Raw genomic sequence first — 20,489 nt, forward strand, 5'->3', positions numbered from 1 at the left:
ACGCACACACAGATCTTAGCACAAATGTATCACTGTGCAAAAAACAAGACTTAGTGACTACACAGCAGACACAGGGTACTTTCTTTAGCCTTGTTAACACCAGAGATAAGCATCACACCTACAAAGATGCAAATTAGGCAAAGACAGAAACATGATAGAAAAACGTAGTGGCACATATACACCAACACACATTGTAGAAGTTAACCCGCCTGTGGTGTATTTAGCAAGTAGAAAAACACACATGGTAATTTTAGCCCTCTGCTGTGGGTTGGGAATCAACAGGTACTTTGTTTAGTGACCAGAGGTAAATCCAAGCTTGAACGCATCAGAAGAAACCCCATTACACACACGCACGCACGCACGCACGCACGCCACTCATGTTGGAGGAGATGTTCTGGAACCAGCACTGTGGCTTTCAGCCTCTCACTCATTCATTCCTACTTTCTCTCAGAGGGATCTGGTGGATTTATGATAGAGGGGAATGTCTGAGAACAAGAGAGTGGCGATTTCCTTCCTGTGTGCCAACTTGGCTCCGTCCAGCTCTGACGACAGCCAGCTGGTCTCACATCACACATCCACAGTCATCATTGACAAGCTCAGACTGTAAGGAAACACCATCCCACTCACACATACTCATACAAAGACTTCGAATACAAAGACTCCACCCTAGGAACGACCAACTCGTCACACATCATCACTGAAATGCTTACCAAATGGAAAGTCTTTCCCTCTTATCCACATACACACACAATGAGGACATACAGTTTAGCTGGCAAATGTGTGCCGTTTCACGACATTAGCTTCGCATTGGTTTCATGATCTGTCATTAATTCTAGACTTCCATGACGGAGGATGCTGGGGAAAATGGGTGGTTAAAAGTTTCTTTAACGACAAACAGACTCTCCAGCTCTCTGTGTTTGTGCTCGTGTCTGTGTTTGTTTGTACATACTTGAGCGTGTAAGTTCGAAATCGCACAGCAGTAGCTATGATATGAGCCTGATGGTTGGAGAAAAAACATTGTGGCAGTAAAGAAGTTCAAAGTCATCCAGTCATCATCAAGTCAAAACAAGAACAAACAGTACAGCAATAAAACCACACACATGGGCATGAGCACTTTCCTTGCACAACTCATAAGGGATTCCTGTGTGATGTCATACTGTAGAGTCAGAGAAAGAATATAAAAAAAAAAAGTATAAAACTGAGGGAAAGGAAAAAGACATTAATATTATTTTTTCCTCATTGATTCATGTGTTTGTTCCAGCTGAGAGGAACTTTGAGATGTTTCACAACAGAGCAGTAAAAATATGTTCAACAAAAAGAGCAGAATGAAAACAGAAGGGGAACTACAGACAATAAACATGACTGACTGATGACTTTGGCACTGAATAATACATGAGATAATAAGATGAGATAAGGAAAAATAAAACACTTCTCATTTCCTGTTTTATACCAAACACATGCCCAGAGGCAGTTTGGTTCTTAAACCCAGACATTTGTCCTCAGATCAACCTTTATCCCGTGAGCAGCCCACAAAGATAAGAAGCTGACAGTAAGGAACATCAGTGCATCCTTCAAAGACCAAAGATCATGTGGTGGTCTGCGAGTGTGTGTGTGTGTGCATGTCTGTTTGTGTTTGTTACCTAGGTATGGTATACAAGAGACCATGCTCTGGCTGCTTATGTAGTCTCTCAGACGTTTATAGTTGTCTTCTTTGGACATCAGGTAGTCGAGTCGATCAAACGTTGCCTTGTCCTTCCGACTCAGTAACTGTGCGGTAAAGAACAGAACAGAAGAAGGGAGCGAAGAGGAAGAGACCATGAAATCTAAATAGACTATAACATGTTAGCAACAGGAAAAATACAATTGAGAATAAGTTTTCCAATAAAAATGACTTCACTGAAGTTGCATTTGCTGTTTAAGTCATCGGAGTGAGTGAAATGTGAAATACAACATAAGTATCTGTATAAACACATAAGAAAATGCAGAGAATCAGAAATGGAGAGAAATGCTCCACGACAGACAGAATCGGCTTACACAGTTTTCTTTTTGAACACTGGCTGCTGGTTAATTGGATGTGACAAACTATCAGCAGGCTGTAAGTTCACAACTTGTTCTGAATCTTTAGTCACCCTTTGACAAGAGTAGACAAAACACCAATTTCAAAATGGCAAGTGGATATAGTCAATCCTTAACCGTTAACATTTTTTATTTGTGGCTTGTTTGATAAAGAAGTCAAATACCTGGTAGTATTCTGCACTCATTTACAGTCGTCAGTGTCAGAGTAAAGTGCAGTTATGTTGTAGTATTCTCTACAACCGTTGCAAATGTGTTAGAAAGAAACTGGAAGCCCGTGCCAAAACATTTTCTCAGAGGGAAGAAGCTTCTGAAATTCCTCTCACAGGTAATTTGTCTTAATACACTGACTACCCTAAAACTCACACTTCAATGAACACCAGGCCAGTGACAGAGAAAAGAAGTGTGCGGCTTTCCATGCTTGCATATGTCAGCTTGTGACAGCTACAGATGCTAAACTGCAGAGTAGTTAACTTACAGACCATGGCAGCGGTAGCGAAGCCTCAGACCACAGTCCAGCTGATCTGCTGACATAACTTAAAGGCTTGTAACAATGAGAACGTACTAATGATGGCTGCAGAGATCAAGTGTGTGGTCCATTACATCAGAGCCTCATTATGTCATTATGGAAGATCATCTTCAGCAAGAACACTGGCACAGGCTTGCTGCCCCTCACACATTCATAAACTGGACACTGATACAAAATTTCCTGTATAAAAAGGTCTACAGCGCCGACCACGCCAAGATCTGATCCAATCTGCACAAAGGCGCCAGGTATTTCTCTCAGGAACAAATGTGCAGCACTAAACTCACTGCCATCTCTTAAACTCATCTACTCTCCGTTTATCTAATGAAGGTGAGTAAATTTAAATTCTAAATGTCCTAAATTCTCCTTTTCATCTCGTCATGACATTGATGTTTTTATTAGCCTCTGTTTATGTGTCCAGTGTTTTGGCACTGATCCGTGTGACATCCCTGTTTACTGACGGTACTGTACTAACAAACCAAACTTGCTTTCACAGTAAGGTAAACATACTCACCGCCCATGTTTTAGTAAGCCTGAAGATGGGAGCACTTTGCAACCCTGACACGACAGCCATGACCGCATGGAGGTTGTTCATGTCACACAGTTTCTGAAAAGTTAAGAGTACATCGAGCGTACAAATTGAGTTTAAACTGCAAACATTCATTAGGATAGAACAACAGTGTCATGTTGTGCGTAAACGTGTGTACCTTGGCAGTGCGAATGTAAAGACTCAGCACCTCCGCTCTGATCTTCAACGTCTGCGCATGGAGGATCTCTCTCACCACCCAAAAACTCGTCTAGATGAAAACACACACAAAGAGATTACAGCACAGAGCGACACAAACTCGCCAAAAACAGACGCAGGATACAGCAAAACTGAGGAAAACTTCATCTCTCATATGTTACTTTTTTTTTCTTTTTCTTTTTTTTTACAGAACAATGAGTATTTCAGGTTTGTAGAAAGAAAGACAGGGAGTTCTGCCTTGTTAAATCTCTAGACTTTGAGACCAGAGCCAAGGCCTGCAGACATCCATGACAACTCTGGACTAAAATCAGTATAAAGCGGAGCAGGAGAGCACTGGACAGACTGCTAATGGGAATGCTCCATTACAGTCGATTAGAAATTAGTTCTTGAGAAAAAAACAAGAGCTTCACAGGAGAATCCAATTGATTCCAACTGATTACACAACAGATACACACCATAACTCCTGGTATGTCAACTGAAAAAGGAGCAGGACTGTGTGTATGTGTGTGTTCAGAGTACTTGGCCAGATCGAGAGTAATGTCGGAAATCTGTCTCTAGGGAGAATGCTGGTAAGCCAAAGTTCTGATTACACGTACACACACGGACAAGTCAGTGAATCAATCAGTGTTTAACCACTGGGGACAGAGGGAATGGAAAGAGGAAAAGGGAGAACAGCGAGGGAAAAGAGGAGGTAATGGGAGGGGAAGTTAGCGTCAACGCCACAGGGCTCTGAGGGCTTTCAAAGCCCACAGCTGTCTGCACATTGTGTTCTGATAAGACAGGCAGACTGACCATCTCTGCTTTTTACTCTAACACAGACATACTTTCACCTCATTCAGTTTCTGAACTAGTCTCTACTTTGCTCCTCGCCCATTCTTCTCTGCTGTTCGCGCTTGATTAATTGACTTTGTCTGTGTGGTCAACATTCCTCCATTAAAGCCACAGACCACTAGATGTGCTTCATGTGCGTCTATAAATTAGGTGTGTGTGTGCTTCTCCATCTACATTCTGGATGTGCACTAATTCTAACCTACAGTTAACTTTCCTTCTTTTTCCTGGAAACAGCCTCGCAACTTGTTTTTGTTTCAGGGAAGAGCCGAGGAGTGAGGAGATAAATTCATCCAGCCACTCGCTCGCTCGCTCACTCACCCCCCCCCCCTTCTCTTTTAACCATATGATACACTCATCAAACCAGTCAATCAATCAACCTATGCAGGTGGTGTATCTCCAGAGTCATATGTGTTTAATTTTTACTATTTCACATGGAGAGAAGATGAGGGAGTGTAAGAAAATGGATAGAAGATACATGGATGGTAAACTCTTCCATTTTAATATACACTTTTTTTTCTTCCAGACAGCAATATAAAGATTAAAAAAAACATTTACATATACCTTCACCCTCCAGTGTACAGTAGACTGAAGTTTCCACTGACTGTAAAATGTGATTCCAATCTGGGAGCAAAAACATGCTGCAGCTTCACTTTTAGTTTCCTCAATGTTTTAACTTGATATCTGAGGTCAATCTGGACAAAGCATGTCTCTGAAATTCACTATGCCGTGGGGGTTCATCACAGAGCATGTGTCCTCATATGCCTTGGCCTTCAAAACTGCACAACGATGAGATCAGTCATGACGACAGTGCTCCACATAGGTGCAAACACGAATGTGTTTGTGTGACTGAGGGAGGATGTGGGGATACAGGGGCTGCAAAGACAGGGTCCTGTGTTTATGGATGTCATATCATGTCCTGAAGCAAAGATCATGTCTTGGGGGCTGTGTTTATGAGCGTATCAAGGCCGCCAGAACAGAGCTGCGAGTCTCCAGCACTTCAATAATCATAAATAAGCGGAAGCAGATAGATCCAGCCAAAAGCTGTGGATCAACCCATTTAATGGCCTGAGGGGAGGAAGGGATGGGATGGAGTTGAAGATCTGGACAAAAACGGGGACAACAGCTGGTCGACAGGCCTGAGGTGATGGTGGGACTGAGCCCTGATTTACCAACAGCTGTTCAGTGGTAGAAAGTGAATTTATATACTTAATAGTAGCGCTGGAATAAGTTGATGATGCTGCTTTTATTTGCATTTATAATTGCACTGTAGAAATCAAGCTGATGCTCATTTGAGCAGTAGATATGTCATTTTCTGTTATCTGGTTGCATAATTGACTGTAGCTGTATGTTTGTAACCTGTTTGTAGTATGTCTAGAATGTGACTAATAAAGAAACATAAATATAATATGAAGATATTTTTTATGTTGAAAGTTTGACAGCATCAAACATTTTTCTGCTTTAAATTTTTTTTTACTTCTTTTCTGGTGAGAATACAGTCTATTCTCATTTGGCTACTACCATTGCATGAAATTGTTTATTATTCATCTTACAATTTCTGGATATAGACAATTGTTTTTTTACTACTATACAAGCTGCTGGTGTGTCACTGCAGAAAACACAAGAAGAGATTACTGTGCATTGATCATATGTATTATATGATCAATGTACAGTATTATTCTGAATTATTCTCTCCTTGCTGCCTGCTCAACGGACTAGCCACTTTTCTTTTGCTCTACTGGCTCCCAAAATGAAGTGCCAGCAAAACAGCGACTGAAGGAAGGAATATGGCTACAGCTCATGCTAAGGAGCTTTTTGGGACTCTCTGCTCTCCCAATCCAAGTCCTATTATCCAAAAAGCTCATTTTCCTTGGCTCCCAGCAACTGAAATGTGTGCAGCTAACATCTTGAATCACCGTTTGGGATCTGCTATACATGAAGAAGTTTCCACAGCAACACATTCTTGTTAGATCATCTCATATTTATACTGGAGGGCAGTAAAGTGGGTCTTAAAGGAGCCTGGCAAAAACAATGGAAGGTGATTCAAGGGCATGGCTGCCCCTTACATCATTACCCACAACTTCCTGTTGATGATTTCACAGGGCACTGAGGGAGCATGCCATGCACACTCCTGCATACATTTGGAAATGTGCACCAACCTGCACATTAATAACTTCATGAAGTCCAAAAGCAAAGAACCAGCTAAAGACTAAATATCCTACCTTTCTTCTGACTTGACTTGGCTTGACTTGACTTGGGGACTAGTTATGATGTATACGACTAGCAGGGAGGAGATGTGGCGGTTATTAGCAACTGCCATGACAAGCAGGGCTTTAAAAACAACCACCTCTGGGAGAGCTAGGGTGATGATTTGGCACTTGGAGGATAAAAGAAGGGGACACGATGGAAAGAGGAGATGTAATATCTCCCTTCCTTGATGGCCAAGGCTCATAAATCTTTAACACTGCAAGAGGAATGGTTTTCTCTCTCTTGACTCTCCTTTCGGTTGAGACTTGAGGTAGTACTGAAGTACAGACTGTTTATGTGTCTCACCTGGTTGAACCTGCGAGTGAAGGCCACGACATTTGGAGCAGAGCTGTGTTTCTCCTTCTTGTTCCAGCCACAGCTTGAAAGCTCCTGAAAACATACAAACAATCAGGGAAATTAATATTATGCACAGATCTTCAGAACCTTTTTGTTTACGTCAGCATTTTACTGAATGTGCTCAACAGTCTAGTCAGAGGTCACTCAGTGGTAAGTGAAGAGGAGGCAGAGATCAGGATATAGGAGAGAAACACTATGAAGAGAAGAAAGAGAGGGAGAAGACAGGATCCAGTCTAAGGCTCAGAAGGATTCATACATGACTGTAAACACAAGCAAGTGATAAAGGAACAAGTTCTGTCTCAGTATGAAGCTCGGTGCTCATTCAGATTCCCACAGCAGCTTTTATGCAACCAAAATAAAGATTTCTAAAAAATGTTCATGAATCATAATAAAAGCAATTTGAAACTCAATTCTAAATCTGACAGTTTATCTTTAAACAAAATTATAACATTGATTCATTCATTCATTTATTGAGGAATAGATTAATCTGAATGCAATTCAGAGAAGTCAAGCTCTACTGTGTATGAGGAAACGTATGAATCCCATGAGCACAGAGGTGATATAATAGAGCTGCACAGGGCGGCGGTAATGGCAGTGGCAGTAACATGTAAAAGCAACGCCGGATTAAAACAAGAAAAGACACAAACCACAAATGAATGTAAACAATGCCTATTTCAAAACATTTTTAAACAAATGTTTTATGATGCAAGAGTCACTCATGTATGTTTGTTAGAACTTATGGGTAAAATTACAGACACACACAATGTACTTTGCTGAGAAACACATTTCAGTTCAAATGTAAACGATAAAACTCCTCAGTAATCCACAGTGAAGTACTTTCAATCCACAAAATGTCAAATTATAAAAAATGTTCTTCACATCAAGTTACCAGAGACCAATAAATATAAACAAATATTTTATTTCTGCCAACTGTCAAAAAGATGAAGTTATTCAATTTACATTGACAAAAAACAGAGAGAAGCAGCAAATCTTCATATTTGACAAACCCGCAATGTAATTAGTAATTGTTTGATTTATTTTATTTCATTAATAACTTTAAAATAATGATCAAGTTGCTGAAGTTGTAATTTGCTGATTACCTGTCAATAAGCTGATAAATGTCTCATGTCTGCACTTCTCCTGATGCTATTCTTACAAAGTAGCAGCAGCTGTGGAAGCAGCGGTTCTGAGAGTGAATTCAGTTCACGTTATTAAAGGAAGGGCAGCGATTTTGGAACTTGATCACAGAAAATTCCAACAACACACAAATACAAATAGGCAGTCAGTACCAGGCTCAACTCAGTTTGGCCTCAGCCACTGTCCTCAGTGATGAGGTAAAGATAGGAGACCACACAGACACCACAAGGGAAACCCAGACCCTCCTTTGGCCCCCACAGGCTTTCCAGAGGCCAGGGACACTGACGTAACAGTAGGAAAAATGTTGTGCAAGTTCTCCTCCTAATCCCTGCCAGCCCAGCCGACTTGGGCTACAATATGAACAACTGAATCAAGCTGCAGCTCCCCCACACAATACCCCCAGTGAGACAGTCTGACCGTCTGGAAGCAACAACCTGTACCGAACTGCTCACAACTCCCTGACCTGGGTCGCATCAGGACGTCTTCTTGCAAAAAGAAGTCACGCTCATTCAAGGGTGAGTCTCTGAGTCGTTAGAGGCAGCCAGCGGGGGTAAAGAGGCAAAATATCAAATACAGATGTTAAAAGAAGACCTTCGTGCGTGGGCGAGGTGATGCCTCGGGACCTATATTGCCTGAGTCAGAATGAGGATACAAGGATAGGAAAAAGGGGGACAGTGGAGGAAGATGAAGAGATAGTATCAAGACATAAAAAAAAACACTGTAGAAGACCCAACAGCATCTTCCCACAAGGTTTACAAGCCTGTGTCGAGCCTCCTCAGAATTTGAGCATGTTGTCCATGTCGCAGGATGTAGCTAAACCAGCGTGTAGGAGACGCGAGCCTGTCTCACCAAGGAGAAGTCATCGTTTATTTAAAATCTGTCCTTTTTAAATAAGCGCTTTCCTCCTTCCTGCCATCATGTCAATCATTCTTTTCTCCAACTTCCACACAACTTTGGTGATGATTCTTAAACACAGACGTTCCATAGTTACTGGGAGGTAGAGGTGTTTGTGTGTCTCACAGCTCAGACCACCACCTGACCACCCAGGTAGGTGATACACCCAAGAGGAGACACGCAGACACTCCTACACCTCTCTCGCTCAACAAGACCACAACATTTCAACAACTGTCACTGATCCTTCAACACTGGACCACCTAGGCCTGTCCTCTAATCTAACTATCCACCCCTCTGTCCATCTCGCTCAGCCTGAAGCTGAAGTCATTTAATCTCTATTGTTCTGAAGTTATGTAATAACCAATTGCCTCATGTGTATTGAAGCAGCAGGGAACCGATCCACAGCCTCTCCAGAAACTATTGGAATTTTATTTCCATTTTTATTTTATTCATTTCATTTATTTACTTAATTTTTCTTGTGCCTTTGTAGTCTAATTTTACACTGAAGCCTCACAAACAACAGGCAACATTAAAAAAAAAAAAAAAAAAAAAAAAAAAAAAACACTGAAAACGGTTGATTCTTTGGAGACAGGCTTTGACGAGGGAGATTTGGTAAGGAGAGGGTTTTAAATGCTGCAGTAAAAGAGTGCAGTTAAAAAAAATGAAGCCTGCTCTGCCAAACCACAGACAGCCTGTCATTTCCACATGCTGGTCTGGCTGAGCAGCTTTTTCATTAAAGCACAGTCCTATGGGGCTGCTAGAGGCTGGCTGTATCTACACTGTCGGGTATGTATGGTTAACATGAGGGCTGTCAGGGAAAGCTGACATCACCTCCAGTTACAAGATGCAATTGGGGCTGTCGCAATGTCAGTTTTTCACTACACGATTATTGTTGCTGAAGAATTCACAATAACAATATTATCACAATATCTGTAGAAAGTTTTGGAAGGGGGGTGGGGGGGTGGGGGGCAATGCTACCAGTCATTCATCTTTGGGAAATGAATTGGACTCATGCAAGTGTTGGGAGGTGGAGAGAGTCTATAACTATAACTGTACAAAAATAAACACTATAACAATTAATGGATTGTGAAAAAAACAACCAGTTGAACTGATAAACAAAAGATCCACAAGACCATTATCACATGTGAATTATTAGCACAATATGAATATTTCATTTTCTACGTATCACTGTTATCGCCAATACTGGTATACTGCAACATTCCTAGTTGCAGTCGTCAATGAATAAGTGATGGGGTAAAGAGATTTCTTCTGGATCCAACCAAAGATGTCAACAGAGATCAGATTCTCTGTCCAACATGAACCACAGCAAAACTTTACACACACCAAAACATCTCTAAACCTAAACTTTAAATGACCTTTCCAATATCTCGTTATCTCTTCAATTAAAGTGTAGACTGCACTCTGCGTTACAAACACATTTCAAGATTATGATATAAACAGAATTACAGGCTGAATATGACAACAAGCTGCAGCTAAGCCACAAATTGCGATGACCTCATGTGAGATACCACAGCAATTGCTTTTTTTTTTTTGTGTATACTGTAAATGGAAATCTCAAGTGTTGGGGTCCCAGAGAATATTAAAGAGAGGCCACGGGCCAAGACAGGAAGGGCTGATAAAAGGTAAGGAACAGGATGGAAAAAGAACAAAGATGAGGAGGGGAGGAGGAAGTGAGACTGAGAAAGAAGGTTTGCCGCAAGAAGAGAGGAGATTGTGAAGATAGATTTGCTGAGAATGACAGGAAAGAGTGCAATGGAAAATCTCTTGCTGTTCTGTACTTCAGCTCGTAGCGAGACAGAGGAACCCTAATCCAAGAGCCAAGTTATGCCACTGGTCTACAGATAGACCTATTCCCTCCTGTTCTGGTTAAAAAAAAAAAAAAAAAAACAGAACACAAGAGAAACAGAAAAGAAAACAAAATACATGAAAAGGAAAAATGACAGTGCATTGTTGTTTCAGTCAGACATCCATAAACTATAAACCTGGCAGAGACCTACAAGCAGCCAGCAGCAGCCTCCATTACCTTGCTGTGCACACCATGGAAAGAATTACTTTCCCAGGAGCTCTTTTAGTACATGTACTGTGTGTGATTCTTCTGGTAGTAAAGGCCATCTGTCATGGTAAGTGAAATCAGACTAGGCATGTTTCTATATGAAACTTTCATAGCGCATTTGCTAAACATGATATCATCATAATAATAACTGTTATACACTGAAAGAGATATTAAACATAATAATTTGGTTCGATGTAGTCTTCCACTACACCTTACAGTATTCCATTGGCACCCTTTTTTGAAACCGAATCTCAAACTTTGGACGAAATCCTCTTTAACGAGGGAAAACTTGTCAGTGTGGTTTTTCTGTCTCCACTGCCAAAACATTATTTTCCCTCACCTCTCACCATGATTAATGTGTACTGACCGTCATGTTGACAGGCTGTAGTCTAGGTGCGATTCCCTCCTGTGTTTGTTGTGTGTGCAGACTACAAATCCCTACAGAGAGCTGCATGCAATGTCAGGTACAGTTGTGACGGAAAGCACAAGATTTAAATAAATGTTTCTGTATCTCACAATCATTGCTGTAACACGTTAAGCCTGCGGGCGAGACGGGCCTGACAATGTGAAACGGTACCTGCCTCCCACTACAAGTCACTGTCTCCTCCATGACTCACATGATACTTTCAGTCTGTACAGAGGACTTCTGCGCTGGGTGCTTAGACGCGAGGAGCTGACATACTTCTCAGCGGTATGTAAAATGCAATCTGATAGCTACTCCCTGAGAGCTGAAGTAAAACTTGCCAGCCAAAGCAACTAAATTACTTACTTGGCTGTTGTCATGGCTGTGTGTTAAAAACAAAGGCAACCCTCCCCCCTTTCAAGTCCCTTTACATCACTCAGTCTCTCTTTTCCTCTCAGCTTCTATTTCATAAACATCCAATTGTAGATTGTCAGCCGCATGTCTGATTACAAAATTAGAAATGGTCCACTGGGACTGGAAAAAACAGATGAAGAGGGAATAAGTCCAATGTCTTTCATTTCATCACAATTCTTCCAAACTTAACCTATTTTCACTTACACATCAATTTCCTCATCAGCTGATCGTCTGTTCTATAGTGAGCTATCCTATCCAGGTCCCTCTTGATAAACAGAACCGATCAATGCTACAAACCATTAGGAATGAGTGCATCGTAAATTTAGATGAGAGAAAAAGATTTAGCTACAAGTCCCTTGCATCCTTTTCCCTCCTTTCTCTGATCCATCTTGTCATTTTAATGGCATTTCACTCTGCAAACCAACAGCCAAGAAACACATCAGCGATTCAGCTGAGGGCTGTAGATTAAACATCGGTCTGCTCTGCACTATAGATTATTTTACCATCAAAAAAAAAAAAACTTCTGCTGTTCCCATCAATTGTACCTGCACATCACACAAAACAACACCAGACGCTGACCATGCTTTGTCAAGTTCTTCACCATCTTTCTATACTCTGCTCACAGCCAAGAATTATGACTATTGTGCTGACGAGGGTCCATCACATGAAGGAAGCTCATTACAACAATCCACATGCATGGCAGCATCTTATGAGCTGTCACTTACGTACCATTAAAAGCAGATGTGTTTAGACTCTGTGTTTGTCTCTGGAGTTTACTGTGTCAGAGTGGCAAGCGTTCTGATCTGTTAAACCAAACTCTCTTGAGGCCTTTCCAATATTAAAGAGTTATTTAGAAATACTGGCCTCTCCTGTTATTATTCATGACTTTTTTAACTTATATATATATATATATATATCTCCACAGCTTGGAAGACAAGAGGATAGTGAGAATAGTCCATGCCTCTTGCACAGAGGATTTGGCCAGACGCAACCCCATCTCTTCACACTGTTTCTGGTGTCTCCATCCACAGTTCTCATGTTATCTTTTATTGCTATTGTGACAGACAGTTATCTTTTCTTCCTCATCCAGAGGGTTTGTCTTGATCTTTCCGGCTCCCCTCCATACATCTGCTCCATGTCAGCGCTGGAAAACTTGAGTTAATGAGTTCCTCTGTTCTACTGAAATATTGTCTGCGGCAATATTTTCGTCTCTTGCCAGAGTGTCTGTTTATGTGTTATATACACATGTAAAATGTTGTAAACACGAGCATGCATAATAGTGTCTGGACTCTCAGTCTCAGAGTATCATAGTGTCTGCAGTCTCAGTGCAGAAACTACGGTAGTGTCTTTCTCACAGACTCACTTACACTCACATTCATATTATATTAAGACAGTTATGATGTGTTTATGGAGAGAGGAAAAATAAAATCTTAAACATAGACACCAACAGGCCAAGTCATAGCTGGTTTATGGTCATTTCCAACCATTTCAAGTAGTCAGTACAGTTATTATGGAAATTACCGCAGCCTTGAAAGACCAGAAAAAAACTGTAACATCAAAACAGAATATTTAAGTCATTTGGAGGACAACATTTGCACCAAGTAGTCAGTCATAAGTCTAAAGGGAAAGTTTAGTTTACCTGCAGTAACTAGGCTGTAAGCGTGCAGTGAAGACATTTTTGATCAGTATGACCACAGACCAGAAACACTTGGAAGCTATCTGGTGGAAAATGTGATTCGTCTCTTGTTTGTTATTATGCAAAAAATCAAAATATGTCAACTTGAAACCCTCTGAAGAACATCTGGACATGTCAGTTTAAAGCAAGAGACTCCACTGGAGAGATCATATCCAATCAAAGGTCAACTCCCTCACAGTTATTTTAACAAATGAGAATTACAACACATCACGTCATGGAAACTAACACACTCTCTGCCTTCTTTCCACTCTCTCCATCTTGGGAAAGTGATATGGCAAAAATGAAAATATTTTTAACTCTAATTATGTCCATAACTGTTCCCCATTTATCAGTAAGCCCTAATTTAGTGTGTAGATTTTAGTGTTTCACAGCATTTAAAGGGTGCTTAAAGGGCAAGAATGGGCTGTATGTCAGTAAAAACACTATTGCACAACTCAAAGTTTGAACCAAGTTATTCAATATTTTCCTATTCAGGCAGTGAACAGATTGAAACAGCAGGCATGCACCAACACACACACACACACACACACACACACACACACACACACACACACACACACACACACACACACACACACACCTGCTCTTCCCATCATGTGTCTGTGAGACTGACAGCAGTGGAAACTCTAGTTGAGTTTAGTTCAGTCATAGCGGTGTTTTTTTTTTTGTTTTTTTTTTTCAGCCAGTGTTGTGAGACAAAAGCACAGTGAGACCAGGAAAAGCCTTGCTAGGGCACCCTGTCCCTGCCAGGATGCTGCTGGGTCCCTCTGCATACTGTACAATCTGCTCCTTCTCTCCCTCCAGACTGCAGCCTTCATCTTCTCATCAGCCCAGTATGAGCACAACAGTCCTTCCAAAATGAGCCCTTTTGCTCACTCTCAACTGCATCATTCTTCGTTCCCACTTGTAGTCCCTCCAACACAGGACTCTGCAACAAGTGAAACCATATCCCTGCCCATCTGATCCTTCAATCCTCACCCTTTCACCCCAACCTCTCAATTCTCCACCCATTATTTTCCAAATTGCTGCAATAGACTGAAATACAGGGACACATTTTCATTAGTCTTCTAAATCCCACCCAGCCGGTCAGTCAGTCAAACCAGACTGAACATGGGAGCATGTTTGCATTCATGAAAACCTTCAGTAGCCAGTAGAGTTAAGACGATAGGGCTGGAGTCCAGATGATATCAATGACTTCCCTCTGGGTGAAGAAACAGCAATACTCCAAAGACAACCCCTGATGGAAGCTACTTAGGGACGTTATTCTTAAGTTTTTTCCATTACTCAGGCACAACAAACAATTTACGGGACTCAATAAGGTCAAGCTGCACTATAACATTGTTCTTTAAATTAAATCAAACCATGTGTCAGGGAGTGATATTATGCCAAAGGAGTGAGTTTGGTGTTAGCTGAGATGAGACAAGTGTTGCACATGTGCAATAGCAGGCTCTACCACACCACGCTGGGCTGTGGTCTGTATCCTGCTTTTATAAGGCCACAGTGGCCAACCTTAAACACAGGTTATCCACGCCTGCTGTCAGGAAGGGCCTCAAAATCCAGACGAGAAAAAGCATCAGATTGCACTGGCTCTCACTGAGGCGACAGATAAGGTGCGCAAGACTGGGTGAGGTACAGATACGCTTTTTTTCTGCATAACTGTGATATGCGTCTCTGCGTGGGAGGTCTGATCACAGCTGCTGCTGAGATAATAACTGCATGGTTACCGTGCAGCATAGAAATAGAGTAGATAGAGGGACAGAGAGACTAAGGCAGCAGATGGATAGAGTCAAATCGTATAAATGCATTGATACAAATGTAGAAATTTTCCTTTTGATTTATTTTGCATATTGATTCATGGGTTTTTTTTTTATTTTAGACATGTCACTATCCAGCCTAAAAAATAAAAACATGCCAAGTGCCACTTGATTTCTCACACTAGATGTCATAAATGACAGCCAAATAAAGCTGTCAACCGCTCTCTTCTCTCTACAGATTTGATAGCTGCTCACCTCTGGCTGGATGGCTTTGAACACAGGAGCGTCCATGAGCGTAATCTGGCCCTGGAAGAGGTGAAACACAACAGTTGTTAGTCTTAGGCCACAATGACAGACAAAGTTTGCATTTTGCCCAAATCACACACAGCCATTTAAGACCTATGTCACTGTGTACTGAAGGAATCATACATTGTCAAATCTAAGGTCAATAGATAACAGTTCAACAATTAAAATATTGCTTTTGCAAGAGAGGCTTTGTCATTGCAAGCAAGTGGGTGTGACAGCACACAACTCATTATTCCAAGGATGCTGGCTTTGACAAACAACACCCTTAAACAATTTTTTGTTACACCAGGGTAGATGTGACATGAAGATAGAACAGAGAAGATAAAGAGTGCCCTCTTGTGGTTGAACAGGGTAGAACAAGACACAAAAAAGCATTAAAATCATTTTACTGGCGAAGGAAACTCTTTATTTCAGTTGTTATGGGAAAACTTCAGCAAGATTATTCCTCACAACAAGGTAAGCCTCATTCAGCAGCAATGTGATTGCTGTTTGTTCACAGTTGCCATGGAACATTGGCGCAGAGGCAGTCAGGGGAAATCTATCAGTGTCTGCTTGGCACTGCTAAACAACATCAATTATTACTGATCCAAACTCTGACCCCATTTCCTCCTCTTTCATCCCATCTCCTCCTGTCTCAAGTCAGCACATTACATTTGTGCAAACTGAACATTTCATTAAACACTCAACATGCAGCATAACCAGACAAGGGCAGATACGCTCTAAAATACACAAAGAAAACACATAAACTTCACTCACTGCATATTCTTCAGGAGTGACCTTAAGCACATCAAACACGACAGCATCAAAACTCTTCTTCAGCTCTGAAGAACCCTTATCACTGAGAGATTCTGAGCTGCTGCTCTTCTGGAAAAGGAGACAAACAAACAAACAAACACACTCACAGTTACATCATAAGATAACATTTGAGAAAAGGTATCAGGGGAAAAAAGAGTGATGGATGCACTGTTAAGAACCATGTTATGATGTGAAGAGGAGAGGTTAGGTATGAAAGGTCTGAGAATGTTAAGGAACTCAGACTAATGTGGTGTCGTAGAGAATCACTGAAAAATTTGATGACTTAATGGTTCAGGCAGGATGAACACTTAACAACATCCTGTCACCTAGTAATCATACACTAAAGCTTTTTTGTGTTGAAAGATGTTAGAAGATACTTGTGCATTCATCTAGCATCTTACAACACACTGGGTGGAGGTCTAGCGAGTGGGCGTGGCCTCACCTCAGAGACTGTTGCAGCAGTGGTGGTGATGCTTAATTGGCCATTAGGGAGGTCCATCATTCCCACACCCACTAGCTCTAGCGCAGGAGATCATTCATCATCCTCAGTTGCAGCAAAGTCCACCCGGCCGTCTAGACAGACACACACACAAAATATGGACAGTGGGTAAGTTTTGCACCACATGTTGATCATAATTACCTGCATACATAAGCAGACTTATCACTCAGCTTGTAGCAACAGCACCACCTACTGGGTGAATTAAGTTGATTTAAGTATTAACTCTATCATGATAGGCTCCTGACCTGACTACAAAGCTAAATTCACCCCAAGAAAATTAGTTATGGTTGAACTTGAAATGGTGGTGAAAGTAATGACAGGTTCAGCTATTGTCCCAGCAGGCCTGTGCATGCCATATGGACACACACTTTCACAGTCTGTCATTTACTACACACGAGAGAGGACAGGACAGAAGGAGCTTAGGCTGAGCATTAAGAAGAGCTCTTCTGTGAAAGGGGTTTGGAGAAGCCAGCTGTCTGTTAGAGCCACAACACTAAACAGCTTACACCCAATACTAGAGTATGACCTACCGCTACTCAATGACTGTCCAGACCGGACTAAACTACTAAACACAGGAAGGAATCTTTTAGATTTTTCTTTTAGCTAGCAGAGAATAATATGTACATCCTGAAACTTTGCAGACACTCTCACTGGATTTCAACAGCTTACAGACATTTTCTAAACACACAAAACAGCTGAGTACTAAGTGTTTCATTGAGTGGATTTGTTAATGCTGAGTATCTGAGAACTAATATACTATTATTGATTGACACCATATTTCTATAGTGATATGTGATATGGCATCAATCAATAGTAGTATATTACTATATTCATAGTATATCCATTAATAATAGTATATTCTCAGCAGCATGGCTATTGAGAGTACCATATAAATCTATAAAGGTGAATGACAAATACTAATAGAACATAAGTTACCAGAGCCCAAAGTGCAATCTGAAAACTCTCTCTTACTAAATGTCAAAACACAAAAAGGTATTCAAAGCTGTATCTATAAAATGTGTTTGTTTTCTTGATAAATGATCTAAATGATTAAATCAATCCTCAACATTGTCACTATCTTTATGGTGAAGCAAATAATCAATAAATAGTTTCAGCATGAGCATCAGTTACTGAAAGTTGCACAAGCTGCATTTTTATTGTCTTCTTTAAGTGACTGTAAACAGTCGTAGCACCTTTGCTCATGAGACACTATTCATTTCATTCAGTATCGCTGATACTACTCACAAAGTGTCACTCATGGTATCTGGAAAAACACAAACTGAATATCCACATATCTATTTTAATATCCCAGTCTGAGCCTACACATGACTATACAGACAGAAACACAAGAAAAGATTATTGTCAGTGCTTAATAATTTTATGTATCATGAATGTTAAATTAGTGTCTAGTTCTTGTACAGACAGACTGAAATCTCAACTGTGAATGATTTCTTATTAGGGTGATATTTTAATATTCCACATATTCTCCTCTGCCCAGAGCTGAGACACCCCAGAGACTATTCTTTGCCAAAAGCATACTGAGACACAGTAATGAAAAATAAGGAGTCGCTTAGAATACTGAAGGCCAGCAAAGGGATCCCTTGTGTACTTGACAATGCAGGCCTGTGTGTGTGTGTGTGTGTGTGTGTGTGTGTGTGTGTGTGTGTGTGTGTGTGTGTGTGTGTGTGTGTGTGTGTGTCTTTTTGTACTTTAAGAACCATTAGCTGCCTTCTACGGTTCCATTCTGCTCAGCCAAGAACAAACAGCACTACATCATGTCAACTTCCCTCACATTGTTTGACAGCAGTGTATAATTGCACTGGAAGCAACAGCCAGTCTGTGTTTACAAGTCTAAGTCTGTCTGTTGTTTATAAAGTCATACATCTGTAATTACCTTACTTCCCAGCCTAATACCTACTGTGTACATGTCTTGTCCTTTAGTCTGAAGTTGCAATTATGTAAAAATATCAATTGGAAGTCTTGCTTATATTTACCACGCTAACACACAACCCAGGGTCTTTAAAAGACACACATGCAAGTGTCCCAATAATCAGTTATTATCTCTTCGTTCAAAAATACACTCTCTAAATACATCTGCAACTCCACACATCATCTACAACTAAACTTTACAAACAAAGTCACCAAGGTTGTCGAGTCTGAAACACTTTCCTTTATATCATTTGCTGGACTCTACCTACACTCCTTTGTGTCTAACACAATAAGCAATGTACAGTCATGTCTGCTCCTAAAACTGTGATGCATTGAACTCTAATCATATGCTAATGTGATTAAAAATCAGTTAGCCTACAACCCCGCAGGCACAGATACAATGCTGTCATCACATCTTGAAAAACAAGTTGTCCTCACAAAGATGAGGCCATACTTACCAGCTGTATGTCAGATGGGCATAGTGCTAGAAGTGAGGCTGAACTGTTGTTCTGTATTGCTGTCTTTGTCTATCGAGTCCTGTCTTTCTGTGAGGCTGGTTCCTGTTGTCTGCGTGAAAGTGAAAAGAACAAAAGGGAGAGACAGAGAGGAAGGCAGCATGATTCTTCTGAACACGAACAGAACCCACGCAGCCGCCAGTAACAAACAGCCAAAAAATCCAGTAGCTCATCTGATATGTGTAGGTACTTATCAAAACACCAGCCATTGCAACGGATGCTAATGAACACTTCTGCATTCTCTGAACCATCAGGTATTAGTTACCATTAGCTTAGAAAAGTACAGGGGAGGAAGTTTGACAGATCATAAACATCAAATAAATTTTCACTAAAACTTCCTTCTCAGGAAGTTGCTACATTATATCAGTGACATTAATTTTTATTTTATTGCAACCCATACATCAATTAAATATTATTAAAAAAAAATCACAATATAATTCTATTTTGTGTGCGGATGTACTGTCAGTATCGGTCTGATACTGACCTTGTTAAGTAGATCAGGTATCAGCCATGACCAAGACACAGTTTCTCTATCGTTGTCAATACAAATTTCAAATCTTTCCTCTATCATTTACATTTATTCATTCACAGCGTCCGACTCAGTTTAAAGCTCCACAACATTTCTTGGTCATACTACCTTATATAAATGTTATTCCACAGAATTCCAAGCAGTAAGGGAAACAGAGAGCAGTGACAGGGGATGTGTACTCAGTATTATCAGATATCCCTAGTTGATATATCTGAATTGGTGTCTGGAAAAGAAAAAGATGGATCGGTACATCCCTAATTTACTGTCTGTATTACACATGAACTAAATCTGAAACCTGCACCTGCACACTACTGTCTCAGTTTTGAACAAATTTGACTTGCGTTGTCTGCCAGAAATGGTGCAACAGGAAACAGTGTGCCGTTTTTGTGTTTCACAGTAATGTACCACACATTTATTCATTCGTAGGAAGCAGTGAGTCACTCGAGATTTGACAGTACGTGATTCCAATGTGCTCCAGAGTCTTTGCACCAACCTCATGCGTCAAACCTAAATCTTATCTTGCTCAGTGCCTCCACACTTCAAATATGACTAACATTAGCCAGTAGGTGTCTCACTACTCTAGGAGATTAGGCCTGTGTGTTGGACTGTATGGCACTCAAATAGGCTGTGGACAAATGTTGCATGCTGGCAGACAGTAGTTGGCCTTTAGCCAGTAGGTAAGGGCTAAGATCTTCTCATCCCCTCCAAGTTGTTATCACACTGGATAGGGGTACAAAGCTCACCAGCAGAACAAACAACAGATTAAGA

General features: G+C 40.8%; 1 protein-coding gene across 3 annotated transcripts in view; it reads right to left on the bottom strand.

Moving 5' to 3' along the window:
• ralgps2 (Ral GEF with PH domain and SH3 binding motif 2) overlaps positions 1-20,489 on the bottom strand; it is a 65,824-nt gene that overhangs the window by 28,177 nt on the left and 17,158 nt on the right. For 2 of the 3 annotated variants that reach the window (XM_022759219.1, XM_022759218.1), the window contains exons 2-9: positions 19,136-19,244; positions 16,692-16,822; positions 16,211-16,318; positions 15,404-15,454; positions 6,726-6,809; positions 3,307-3,396; positions 3,114-3,206; positions 1,641-1,767 (exon numbers count right to left, since the gene is read on the bottom strand). In XM_022759219.1, the coding sequence (XP_022614940.1) occupies positions 1,641-1,767; positions 3,114-3,206; positions 3,307-3,396; positions 6,726-6,809; positions 15,404-15,454; positions 16,211-16,318; positions 16,692-16,751 (613 nt within the window). In that variant the 5' untranslated portion in view covers positions 16,752-16,822; positions 19,136-19,244. The remainder of the gene's footprint in view (positions 1-1,640; positions 1,768-3,113; positions 3,207-3,306; positions 3,397-6,725; positions 6,810-15,403; positions 15,455-16,210; positions 16,319-16,691; positions 16,823-19,135; positions 19,245-20,489) is intronic. The other variant, XM_022759220.1, reaches the window with a different exon arrangement.

This window comes from Seriola dumerili, unplaced genomic scaffold (genome assembly GCF_002260705.1).
Source record: "Seriola dumerili isolate Sdu_G_001 unplaced genomic scaffold, Sdu_1.0 BDQW01000321.1, whole genome shotgun sequence".
NCBI lineage: Eukaryota > Metazoa > Chordata > Actinopteri > Carangiformes > Carangidae > Seriola > Seriola dumerili.